General features: G+C 40.0%; 1 protein-coding gene across 1 annotated transcript; it reads right to left on the reverse strand.

The window, feature by feature from the left end:
• Positions 1 to 1,855: 1,855 nt before the first annotated feature.
• On the reverse strand, positions 1,856 to 10,025 carry stx7l (syntaxin 7-like). The gene is made up of 10 exons (XM_085770464.1): positions 9,969 to 10,025; positions 7,823 to 7,916; positions 7,593 to 7,662; positions 7,418 to 7,508; positions 6,193 to 6,330; positions 4,138 to 4,184; positions 3,941 to 4,037; positions 3,774 to 3,846; positions 2,881 to 2,963; positions 1,856 to 2,584 (listed from the first exon to the last, which is right to left on the reverse strand). Exons 2-10 carry the CDS (start codon positions 7,905 to 7,907, stop codon positions 2,489 to 2,491), a joined length of 780 nt encoding a protein of 259 aa, XP_085626590.1. The 5' UTR covers positions 7,908 to 7,916; positions 9,969 to 10,025; the 3' UTR covers positions 1,856 to 2,488.
• Positions 10,026 to 13,976: the final 3,951 nt, after the last annotated feature.

Raw genomic sequence — 13,976 nt, forward strand, 5'->3', positions numbered from 1 at the left:
AACAACCTAATAATTTGTCATGTGTCTGTCCACTTCAGACCAAACACCCCCAAGCCTCCTTCGCCGCCGTAACTCTGCACCCACTCACTCAAACTTTCCTCAGCCTCCTTGACTGGGACATTTCTGTTTCAGAAGGAAAATCCTGCTCAGGTCTTTGCAGCAACCTGCCACTTTCTATGTAGCTATGTGTAACCAGCCCAAAAATATTCCCTGGCCTACTGACGTCCAGTTCAACCGTTCTCTGCCCCACTGATGTATTTACAACACTGGGTCCAAATCCTTCACGCCTCTCACTCTGCCAAGGAAACCTTTGCCTCCTGCGTCACAGCACTCTGTTACTTCCACATCCCGGTCCAACTCCAACTGTCCGTTCTGACATAAACAAGCTAACTCACATCTGAGCACTGATCTCATCCTCTCATGGCTGCCTGAAATCGACTTCCTCCATGCAGGCTCTGGGGTAAACAAGACGATTTTAACAGGGCAGATTTGACAGCCATGACTCATGCGGTGTGCCACAGAGATACGTTGTGGATCCTCTTTTATTTATATGTTGTCCTCTGTTTGTGACTTGTAAAATGAAGCTTTTCATGTTTATGTTGGCATTGTCCCCAGCAGTTAATGAGGCGTTAACTTGGCTACATCCTGGTCATGAGTAGTTAGACTCCATAAATGCAGAAAATGGTGAGTTATTGCTGTTCAAGAAACAGGAACAAGCCCTTCCACCAGAAGTAGATATAACTGATGATAAACTTTGTTTTAAAAGTCAAACAAGAGTAGGACAGCTCTGCCGAGCCATGACACCATCTGTCTCTGCCTATACTGTATGTGTGTGGCAATGTATTGAGTTATGTATTTGCTATATAATAAATGGATCCTCCATAGAAGCAAGACCGAGATGGTGATAAAACTCTGAGTAAAGACAAACGTAGTGTGCCTATTTATAATGACATGCAAAGCAAGTGCAAAATGTCCTCTGAGTGTAACCAAGCAACCTGTCAGCCTGTCAATCATTTACAGTATCTGTGAAAGGAGAACTAACTACTGCAGAAGCGGTTTATAATTATAATTCAGCGCGCACCAGAGAGATCATGTAAAACAATCTGAATGTCAAATTATGAAAGTAAACAAAATCAACTGTAAATTGTTTTTATTGAAGAAAAGTGTAATCATGTAAAAATCATATTTATCAGTTCTTTCATGTTCTGTACATTCAGGTACTCTATTCAGCACACAGACAGCTAAATCTCAATAATAAAAACATACTAGTGATAATAAATTTACATCTGGGTAAAACAGCTGTGGCAGTTGTAGTTGTTGCTTTAGCTCCCTGTACTTTGTCTTTAGGTTTATGTAATGTGTATTAGTGCTTTGGTTTCTTCATATCAAGATAGTCAATACTTTTCTGTGAGCAAAGTAAAGATTGTGCATACAAACATTCAATCTACAGACTGTGGCTGATGAGGCCTCTCTGGATCTGGATGACTGGTTGCCATAGCTACAACCACCCCTATGGTGTAAAGGGGTTTTATTACTGATTTTTGTTAGTACTCTACCCTCACGTGAAACGGCTCCTGCACAGGCCGCACTAGATTATTTGTAATTTGATCGAATAAAAAAAGATTCTCCTAAATGTACAAGCAATCTCTCTGAGCAGTTAATAAACAACACATTATCTACTTAAAGGAACAACCAGCTCTTCCCTGATTATTAGATTGGGGGACTGGCTGATGATTGGCTGACAGTGGAGTGTATCTTAATGTCCTAATCACTTGATTTAGCAGCAGTATGTACAGTAGGCTACTTCTCCATTTAGCATTAGAACAAAACAGGAATTTGAACAAAAATGTAGGCTACTATCAATTTCATATCTAAATTAATATAATAGATGCTTAATGCACATTGGCAATGATTTGCTGTGTCTACAAGGGAGGCTTTTCACAATCAGTTTCTATAGTCATAGCATAACTGTAAAGACACATTTAGCACATGGTGCTTTCATAATGTAACTGATAAGAGGAAGTAGCTGCAGAAATACAACAGATGTAAAGGTTGAATGTTTTCCTCCCTTCTCACAGACCCACAGCTGCTCTCTGTACTGCATTTTATTTAACATTCACCTCAGTGGAGGTTCTCTCAGCATCGTCTGGGGCAGTTACTCAGCAACAGTGGCTGCCGCTGAACACAAAGATTCTCCACCTGTGTTTGCTCCTACAAGTGACAAACAGCTGAGGATGAAAATCTTCTGTCAAAGTTAATTATTAAATTAAAGCTGATCCTAAAGGTAAAGCTACCAGCGCTATAGTTTTGGTTCACTGTGGAGGAGCAGGAGGCAGTCCTGTCAACCAGGACTAAAACATGTCTAAAATATAAATCAAACCACAGAAAGACAAACAGTCTCAGTGAAAGGAGAGGGCAGAGGAGAGGCAGGACGGCTCTTCATCCTTTGTCCAGGCTGATGACTGAAGAGAGGAGGAGGAGGAAGCCTTCATTTGCTGAGAGCTCCCCAGATGATAAGTCCTATTATAACAGCAGCTACGGCCAACACTATCACCAGGATACAGATCTTCTTCCTGGAGCTCCTCTGGGGGGAGAAAAGCACAAAGTGGCTGTTGAGGCAGTAAATATATAGAGATATCATCTGAAACTAACTGGGCAGATGGACTGTTGGTGTTGAACTTTTTCTTTGAATAATTGAAGTAAGAAAAGCACAGGAGTCCATGTGCAGGTGGTGGAGAATTAGATATGCACACATGCTGCAACCTCACAGCCAGCACACAGTTACAAACTGACTCATTCAAATACCTCTCCACTCCTCCTCCTTATCTATCCTTCTTTTTGTATCTGTCTTTTCTCTCCTCTCTGTCCTCTGTGTGTTACCTGGTACTCTGCAGCACGTGACAGCTGCTGGGTTGCATTCTGGACGTTCACATCTGCGCTCTCCACATTGGCCTCTATACTGTCTGCAGGGGAAATACACACAGTTTTACATACAGCAGGTGGGCAGGTAGGGAAGGAGGTGTGAGTGTGTGTATGTGTGTGTGTGTGTGTGTGTGTGGGGGGGGGGGGGGTTTAAAGGGGACATATTATGGAAATATCACTTTCTGAAGGCTCTTTAATTTGGGTGTTTGTCTTGCCTTCCGGCCCCCAAAATGTGAGAATTGACAAAGAATCTTAAAAAGACAGGTGCGTTGGAGCATGGGATTGGAGTCGACAAAGGAAAAAAAGCGTCTCCCCCACACTGTCCAATTACTTGCAAAAAACGTTATTATAAAAGGGACAAAAAAGGGACCGAAAAAACTTAATTATACCGAAACGTTGTCTCTTTTATAATAAAGTTTTTTGCAACTGATTGGACAGTGTGCGGGAGACCCTTTTTTTTCCTTTGTAGGCTCCCTAGATTGAAATCCATGTGGTTTTATGAGCCGTTCTCTCACTTGTCTTCCAGTGATGTAAGTAGGATTCGAATTTGCATAATCCCACCCCTACCTGGTACCGGTAGAAGGGGTGGGGCAAGCAGTGGTTCATTTGTATTTAAAGAGACAGGCACTGAAACCAGCCGTTCTGAACGGGGCTGTTTAGAGAGGATGAAAAGAGCTGTGATGTTTGATCTTTGGGGTATTTTGACCAAAGCATGTCACAGTCATGTCTTTAAGACACCTGGGAACTATTTTAATCTGTGGAAAAGGGGCACAATATGTCTCCTTTAAATGATCAGATACAGATTTTGTGTCACAGACAGGTAATATAACATTTGTGTAAGTGCCACTCACCTATCATGTCTCCCTGCTCATGCACCATCATCCCCAGGTCCTTGAAGATGTCATTGATATCTACGATGTCGGACTAAATCAGGGAACATATAGAAAAAACGATTGAGTTGAGAGCGGTGTGTTCAGGTGTCACTCAGTTATGACTGTATTCTGATTCTTCTTTGTACCTCGAGCTGCCTGATGGACGACTCTCTCTCCTGGATCAGCCTCAGGTCGTCCTCAGTGATGGCCTCAGCCTGGGCCACCGCCTGCACCTGGGAGTCACTGCAGAAACAAATGTAGAATGAGAAAGACCAATCAAATTCATAATTACTATAATAATCATACCAGAGAGGATGATGACAATCAGACAGCACGGACTGACCTTGAGAATGGAGGAACATTTCCAAAGCTGTCCTCAGGTTGGCCTCCCTGTTTAAAGGATTAACAGGATTGAATAAATATACATTTGCATTTAATGCTGCAAGATATGATTTACAGCAACTGTTCAGAAAGTGTTACAGTGCCCATCACCTGTATGCTTCATTAAATATCATTTGATTCAGTATTTGCAGAACAGCTTGTTGTCAGAATGTATACATGGTGACATGGCATGTTCCGCTTCGGCCATTTATAGCAGAAGGGAACTGTTTGTGCTTATCAGTGTGAACACACATACGCGTGCACACACTCACAAACACACACAGATACTGTTCTGTGCACTGAGGTAATTGACGAGGGAACAAAGTTGCCAAACACTCCAGCTCACCCAAGGGAACAGCAGGTGTCTAAAACAGTCCCAATTATGTAAGAACCAGTCATGTAAGAGCTTCTGGACAAACTTCACTTTAGTTCAAATGAATATGAATAAACAACTTATTATTTACTAATAAGTTATTCCAGGTCACTGGCATCGGGCTGCACATTAATTTACAGTAATTGAGCTTATTATGTTAAACTAACAACAAAAACAGAAGCTCAACAGACACTTCTGTCAAATATTTCATGCTCTTTGGACATGTGGGAGTTTCCTGAGAGCACAGGCTCCATTACTTCACATGCAGAAATGTAATTTATGACATATAACTACTATATCTCTATGCCAGGAGTGACGCTGCCATACATGGAACCTATCAGGGAATATGTTAATATCATAAATCCTATATACATCCACCACAGACCTTTCTAACACACATGGACTACTAATAAGACGTGTAAAGTAGGACCAATGGTAAAGTTTGTTTATCTTCAAAATCAGGAATTTTTCATTCACATTGCATGCATTTATGTTAACAATGCGTATCTAATTTATATTTTTTATTTAAATTTATCAAAACAACATATACAGTATGTAAAAATTATATAAAATATGTACTTTCTCTTCCCATTCTGGCTACGAGGACTCTGCTGCCTATCATCTATCTACTGACAGGCTTTGAGATGGAAATATATGTTAATATGTCTATAATATAATTTACATTTACATTTGTATGGACTATACATGTGTCCTACAAGGTTTCATTAAGAGTATATGGAAATTTAACATGTGCACAGTCTAGATATCATGATGGCTGCTGACTCATGACAGTAATCCTAAAATCACAGTCCATGGTGATCAGCATGCTCCTCTAGAAAACAACAACCAGAAACACTTCAAACTGCTGCCTGCACAGTCTTTGGTGTATTGTAGTATCTTGTAGCTTATCTGCTGGTATATATGCAGTGACTGATACCCAGTGTGGTGCTGTGTGCACAAGAACCAGAACACCGGTCACAAGAGCAGGCTCAAGGGTCACTTCACACAGAGTCAAATTTACTAGTTCACCTTCATTTATTTCCTATTTATTAATAAGCTTTTATTTTTCAGCATCTCAATCACTGCCACCTCCTAAACTAAACTGTTATACAATACTATAAACTGCTATTCCATAAAGAGGGACGGGTTAACGCTTACACATTCACATCTATATACATAAAAAATGTTTAGCCTGCATGACCCAGGCTAAATAAAATAGCCAGTGTATCTACAGTTTACTCTATACTCTCAGCACTTACTCTCAGGTCTTACCGTCCACCTAATACTGTAGGTCTCCACTATTAAAGGGTATTACCGCTTCTTTCGCATTGTTTGTGTTATTGTTATTTGACAAAATACAGTGAGACCTCTGTCACGCTTATTGTCTTTCATGCAATTTCATGAAGCTCAGTTTTAAACCTGTATCTTCTGCTTGACTTCAATCTTATGTAAAGCCTCTGTATCTGAATGTTGTGGAGTGACCAGACAAAAGCTGCTTTTGACTGACAGAGCATAAATCCAAACCAGACAGAAGTGGACTGATCTGCTGGTATATTATAACTCAGAGGTAATATAGATTATTGGTCACTCACTACCCACCGTCCGGCTGGCTGGTCATCGTGACCTTGCAGACAGATTACTCACCGACAGCCTGGAGCTGGCTCTGACTCTGGCCACAAACTCTCTCTCTTTGTCGGCCGCCTGTCTCTGGGTCTTCTGGAAGTTGTTTAAAGCAGCTGAGAAGTCGTTCACCAGACGTTCCTTCTGGATCTTCCTCTGCCTCTGACAGACACACAGAGACATATCATCAGAGAAGACAGGGTTGCCAGAGTTCCCGTCTGTTTCTATTAGATTCAGTCAGCCCAGTGTGTTAGTGTGTTAAGGTCAATGACGTGATGCAACCCAATGTCAAGCGGTGTAACCCTTATTTTTTCATAAAAATCTGACTATATTCAGGAAAATAAATCAGGACTCAAATGTGGTATATAGAAAAGCAGTGTTTTTAGTATATGTCCTGTCCAGTGTTGCTAAAATGCGTTTAAGGGATAGTTCATAATCTTGGCAAATTGGCCCATTGCCATAATTCCTATAGTCATAGCAGTAGGTTTGTTACCTTTATTTGTCAGTGCAAGCTATTTTTAGAACGGCGGAGCTGCTCATAGCTACGCTACGGAGGCTAATGGGATTTCTTGGTTTCTCTCATCAAACTCATCAAATACACAATCCAACAACTCCAAAACGCTCTGGTGGACAAGTTGTGACCTGCACATTCACCACGCTATGAGATAATAACGGAACATTACGAGACCGAGTTGTTTTTGAAGCAAATACAGAGACTGCTTGCCGAAAAACTGACAGGAATTTGCATTAATTTACCTCGAAAACAACTTGTGGCTCGGCTGTTCTAAAAATAGCTTACACCAACAATTAAAGGTGACGAACCTACTGCTATGACTATAGGGATTATGGCAATGGGTCAATTTGCCAAAATGTTGAACTATCCCTTTAAATTCAAATATAGAAACACAGCAAAAATCTGTTTCAATTTAGTGTTTTAAGAAAAAAGTATACTTTTTATAAGTAAAAAACTTAACTTAACTTAAATCCAGTGTAGGTGGATGAGATATTTAATATTCATCATTCTTTTGTGGTTACACCATTTGACATTTTCCAGGGCATTCAGTATTACTCTTCTTAAAAATGGTTCAAATGTCATTTCAAATGACATAAAACCAATATGAATACCAAATGTACATTGTAACAAATCTGAAGCAAGCTTTTAAAATGATTTATTTAAAACAAAGTTTTATTTTGACATTAACCCATTACCGACTTTAGTGAGGGAAGAGGTCGGTGAAGGGTTCAGTACCTGATCAGGGCCGACAGGAAGTGCACCGAACGCCTTGATCAGTCGGTCAGTCTCCTTAGCCAGCTGGTTGCCTTGCTGCTGTTTCTGTTGCCTGGTGACCAAAGAAAAAATGATGTCATTCTTCTCAAAGACAGGCAACCTGTATTGTAGACTTTCTTCATACTGTGTTACTCACAGTGTGTGTCGGAGCTGGCTGGTGTCCTGCTCTGTCCCCAGCAGATACACTGTCCTCTGCAGGTCAGACGCTGGTGAGGAAGAGGAAGAGAGAGAGCAGACATTTATTTATCTCCATGTGTCACCACTCTTCACACACTGGAGTGAGTGAAGTGGATGCAGTCTGCATGTTGCCTCTGATAATGATGACATCTGTTCTGTAGAGTGAGTGGTGTGTGTGCACAGCCTTACTCAGCAGCGTGAGCTTCTGGATGTTGGTGCTGATGTTGTGGACTAAAGCGCTGGGCTCCTCTGGGATCCCAGCCTGGTAGGCCATGGTGCAGAGCTGTGAGGACACAACACACAGTCTGTCACTTCATTTATTCATGGGTCACACCAACATGCTGTTACCACAGTTACTGTACTTATTTTTAAGTCAGCTGGTGATTCATATGTAAATCCATTTAGCAGGTTGATTTGAATGGTTTCTTCCTGATATACAGCAAATGTGAATTAAAATATAAAAGCTACAGGAGCACACTTCCATGGACACTTCAGTAAAGCAGTGACACAATAAAATATGTCCTGCTGGTACAGTTAGGTGGTGCATCACACTCACAACCACTCATTTCAGGCCAAGGTTTAAATCCCAGCACAGACACAAGCCTGCAATCTATATTTCATTCTCACAGCCAGGTCCCATTAATAAGATGCTGCAACAGCCTCAAGTCGGACGCTGGGATTTTCTGCCATATATTTCAGCGATGTCTAAGACCAATAAGGAAATTCATAGGAAATAGTTCATCAAATACATCACCTAAATATAATTTATACTGTTTAAAGTATAAGAAGTGGCAGCCCTGTTGATGTTGGTCTAAGGGTCCGGGGAGCCCCAGAAGTTCTTGAGGGTGGTTAGAAAAAAGGGAAATAATCTTAATCATAACTCCATAAAGATGAAACACTCTTTTGCTGCATTTTAATCAATATCTGTGTATTATTATTATTAGTTTTCTACAGTTTTAGAGTGAAAAAGGGAAACAAAGCAGCAGCCTGCAAAAGAATGGGAAACCCAGGAGACTTGAGCTCTCAGAGAACTTTGACCAAGGTATCAGACAAGATATTTACTACAGTATTTACACACTGTGATAGTAGGTAGCCTACTATGCAGGGGGCCCAAACCTTTGCTGCAGGCCCTTTTCCTTTTCTGTCAGTTTGAAATGTAAAAGATGAAAATAAAAAATGAAGAATACTGTTTAAAATGTCAAGGGAATGTATCATCTGTAACTTTATGCCTTTTGAAAATCATTTCATCTTCCACTTGTGAACTGTTCATTTGGACCAGGTGTGCCCAAACTTTTGCATGCCACTGTACTGGCGCTTTTCCACCACACAGTCACGGCTCGGCTTGGCTCGACACGGTTTAGGTGCTTTTCCATTACAACTGAGTTCTTCTATTTATCTGTCTGAAAGCACTGACCTAATGTGCCTGATGGTGTCCATATACTTTTGTCCACATGGTGCAGTAGCCTACTAGTGTTTCCCTTGTCAGGAGTAAAACAGGTGACACCTGCTGCTGCACCTCTGTCACTTGCTGGAACAAGTCTGAATAACAGGTTTTCCCCCGTTTTATAACAGTGTGTGACGTTCACTTTCTACTTGAAAATAAGAATTTTGTTCTTAATTTGCTCGCCTGGTTAAATAAAGGTTAAATAAATAAATAAATAAAAAATACTGGTGCAGCTGCTGTCATGTATTATTACATGAAACTTCAAAGTGGATCAGGGTTGGCTCAGAGCTGAGAGTTTAACCCAGTCACGCTGACTTCCTGTGCTGCGGTGGCACATGTCACAGGTTCGAGTCCAGATCCAGTGCAAAGGACCCCCCTGTTTTAAATTAACTTTCAATCTAGAGCTGTCAGTGCTTGATTATTAATCAGTTTATCGGTGTGATCACACATTAACCCCAGTCTCCGCTGTAATGAGACTTGTTGCGCCTCCCTGTCTGCAGCAGCAGCAGCAGCAGCAGCTGGGAGGTAGCTATGGGGAGCGAGACACAACAATGCGGAAATCACAGGAGCTCAGCTAGAGGAGGACGACTGCACCAATGATCATTTATTTTGTAGCAACATTTATTGTGTTTACGATGTAAAAGCAGCTCCATGTGAATGTCACCGACCCAAACCTACTGCAGTCAACAAGTAACCTCCGAAAAGTCGCAGCGTAACTTGGACGTTTCTTTCTCTGTGTCGCTTCACGGACCAAACAAACTTTTCATTTCTTCGTTGCTGTAGCTACATGACACACACACACTCACACACACAAACACATAACAAACTCTAAATGCATCCACACTCCGTGCCCTGTGTAAATGTTCAGATGTGTGTAGATGTGTGTTTTACCTCTTTTCTTGAGACTCGCAGCGGCGACTGTTTCCTGATTTTCCGTCACTCCCCGTCACATGACCGAGGAGCAGCGGAGGAGAAGTCAGTGGTAGAAAGTAGCCGAACTACTGTACAAGTCATGGGAAGGATCACATGAAGCATCACAACTTTATTAAGCTTTATTAGGCTTTAACAAGAGCGACAATCAGCTGCAGTCCTGCTGCCTTTGACTAAATATTAGAGTAGGCTATTTGTGTAAATGCTAGTTATTTTTACTGCAGCAACACTAATGAACATGAACAGTGTTAGGAATGGGGCTAATTAGACGGTTTCTTTTGAAATGACCTTGTTCGATATGCATTATTCTTATATATCAAAGTGTTTGAGAATGCTTTATCTTTTACTTTATTCCTGTAACCTGATGCTGGTGCATGGGTCCTCTGGTCCCCTGCTTTGCTATAACTGCCATGTATGAATATCAGGCTATGTGATATGAAATATAAAGAACATATGGGTCACAAAGAGTTTTGGTGTGGTGGTGGTGGTGGTGGTGGTGGTGGTGGTGGAATACTGTTTTTATTAGTTCAACATGAAGAGGCTGCTGATAGAAAAACAATAGAATTTAAATCTATGTAACATTTTTTTTAGTTAACAGTGTGATTAATGTTAGATGCTCATTTACTCTTCGTATTAACCCATAAGAACCCAGACCCATTTATCCTTGAAGGAAAATTAAGTGGGGTGAAACACAGACCAAGTGGAATGCATGGAACACATTTTTGAAGTTTTTTTTGAAATAGCGCCACCTATTGTCAGAGATCTGGAATGTTGCATATATGTCACATCGGGCGTTTTTGGTATCTTAAATTTTCACTTGAAAATAAATGGGCTTAACATTTTCTTTTGCTCTGTAACACAAATTTGACCTTTTATTTGCATTTCCATAACATATATCAAAATTACAAATCAGCTGGTTACTATTAACACCTTTTTAAGACAAGTTTCACAACAAAAAAGGGCAAACACTATAGAAATGCGAATATTGCCTCATATTGAAGACTTTAACCAGTTACTGAAGCCTTAAAAGCTGTGCAACCACAATTTTATTTCCAACTACAAATACCTTGGCATCTGGATGGACAGTTGTCTTAATTTTAAGCACCATATCACCACCCTCATTGCTAAACTAAGAACAATACTTGGCTTTCTATACAGAAATAAGCACCGTTTTCCTACTCACCACAGGAAAAAAAAATTGGAGACACTATTTTTTCTCTGTTTTAGAGTATGGAGATGACATCTATGGAAAAGCAGCTAGTTCCATTTTGATTCCACAGGATGCTGTTTACCACTCAGCCTTACATTTCATTTCCAATGATTCATATAATACTCATCACGGCACTCTTTATCAAAATGTCGGCTGGTCATTTCTGACAGTAAGGGGAAAACAGCATTGGTTTTTATCCATTTTTAAAGCCCTGTCACAGTTGTTGTCTCTTTATTTATCATCTCTATTAACTATGAAATCACAAAACATTGGTACCCACTCACAGAACTGATAGTTGGGTCATATTCCATTCGTCAGAACTGAGCTGGGTAAAACGTCCTTCTCTCACAATGCACCACATGGGACCCTCTCTCCCATCAGTACAGCAGTCCAGAACCCTTGTCTCAAACCTGGTTCATGACTGTTTGACTGAGTTAACTTTTCTTATTTGTTTCCTAATATTTTCTTATGTAAACTCTCATTCTTCTTTGCTGTATTTGTTGTTCTGTATACAACATCTATTGCACGTCTGATGATCGTCAGTACATCCTGAACACTGTATCCTATTTTGTTACAGAAAATACAGCAAAAAAGCATAATTACATTAATATGGGACCAGCATGGGATACTAAAATCTTGTTCATTTACTGAGAAGAGTGTCTCTGCTAAATCTGTGGTTCAATTTCCGGACTGATATATCATTTTATTAAATATTGATTGAATTTGACATTATTTTTATGTTAACATTTTTAAATTATGTTTTAAATTGAACAACATAGAGTATATTAATTCAAAATACCTGAATTACCTAATTTAATTGAGCAGTTCTTTCCCATTTTCCTCATTGTGACATAGGCGTCACATGGTATTTTTCCTGACTTTTTTAAGGCTAAGGCCCGATGTGACGTATATGTCACAGCAATATTTTTTTAAGTTGTTTTATATGAGTTTCTTCAAAAAATGAGGTCAGAACAGGTTAAATACAACAAGGGACATGTTATAAAAGGATTTGCATTGTGAAATGGGTGGTGGCTTATTTTATTGACAGAAAGCAAGCTTTTTAAAAGTAGCTGCCTCTGTGAAATGTGCCAACTCTGCTGGCCACCATCTTGGAAATGTTGTCATGGATGGAGAGATTCACAGAGAGTCATGTGACTGCACCAGGATGTTGAGTAGATGTCACTTAGGGACTTCATGATTTAAAAGTTCAACATAAATATGTGTAAGGGGCTTTCCAGGACACTTGAAGGCAGTGTGACACCCGTGTCACCGTGGGTCCTTATGGGTTAAGTACAGTTCTGATGACCTTGTAGGGAATTTCAGACTTGATATTAATGGTGTAAGTGCAGTAGGACACAGTGTTTGCAAATCAAGGTTCAGACTGTTCCTGGAACTTTCAATCCATCACCCCCTCTGGTCAATGGTGATCTGCAGAAACCTGCAAAACCAATACGTTACTGGTCAGAAGAGGACGGCAGCCAATCAGTTTACATGGCTCAGATCAGTTCATCTTTTACTTAGTAACTACTTATTGTGATAATAGTCACATGGAATATTTGGGAGTTAGTTGGGTTATCAAGTACAAACCGAGGTTCAGGACCTCTGTTATCTGTTGAACTTTTGGGACCTAACATGCTGCTGGCTTGTTTGAAAAAGTTGACAAACAGAACAGGCTGGTGTTCTGTGTTCTATGGATTTAGATGACACAATCAGTTCAAAAAAATATTGTACACTTTAGGGTGAAGGGTTAAAAATGCTGATCAGTGGACTCTCATTTTGTATCAGATAGAAAGAGGAAAGGGAAATTAAAGTGTTGATGTCTTCACGTATTAAGACATTGCTCTCCACTACCATCATCAAAACAGCAAATGAGGCAATACGTCTGGTGTTCAGCCTTGTTCAGCCTTCCTAAAGAGTTCAGAGATGTCTAGAGTCAATGCAAAAGAGCACTGAAGCTGTTCTTACTGAGACAGACATTTTTTCCCCTTAATTTGTTCAACTGCAGCTGTTTATGTTAAGGCAAAATAATCTAAATCTTAATTTCTGTCTGTATCTTGGAGCTCTTTTAATCCAGTGTGTTCAAACTAGTGCACAAACTAGTTCCATGTGTCTGCTATTAGGGCATAAGTGTTATCTTTTCAACACAAACAGAAAATGCATAGTTTAGTCTCAAACACAAGGAGTGAAATGTTACAATTCACCCCATAGTCTGGGTTAGTGGTAACACCCTGGGGTGAGATGTAACATTATTAAATAAGACAAAAAGTTGAAAAAAAAAATATGATTGTGAAAGCTTTTTATTCAACACTTAGCCTAAATTACTTTTTAACATACATAACTGATGCGTCGGTGTGTGTGTGTGTGTGTGTGTGTGTGAAGGTGTGTAGGTGTGAGGTGTGTGTGTGTGCGTGTCTCAAGTATATTAGTTACTGTCAACCATAGTCTAAACCTAAACCTAACCCTAACCCTTTCGTCCTTGTCTTTCAAAGCTGAAATTCAAACATACTAAGGTTAACATACTAAATTGCTGTTACAACTAACCAGACTCTTGCAGCCATGAACTACCTTACCTTACCTTACAAAGAACTAACAACTAAAACATCAGTACTAACAACTTGCATGAAAGATATCTACATAGACACAAAATAAACGTGATTTAGGTTTGATGAGTTTTACTACAAAGCAGGCGATGCTATGACAAAAAGAAATGGAGGGGGAAAAAATACTTTCATGCAAAATTAGTTTTTTTCTTCAAAAAT

This window comes from Trachurus japonicus, chromosome 24, assembly GCF_045865225.1.
Source record: "Trachurus japonicus isolate A0001 chromosome 24, Traja_1.0".
Taxonomy (NCBI): domain Eukaryota; kingdom Metazoa; phylum Chordata; class Actinopteri; order Carangiformes; family Carangidae; genus Trachurus; species Trachurus japonicus.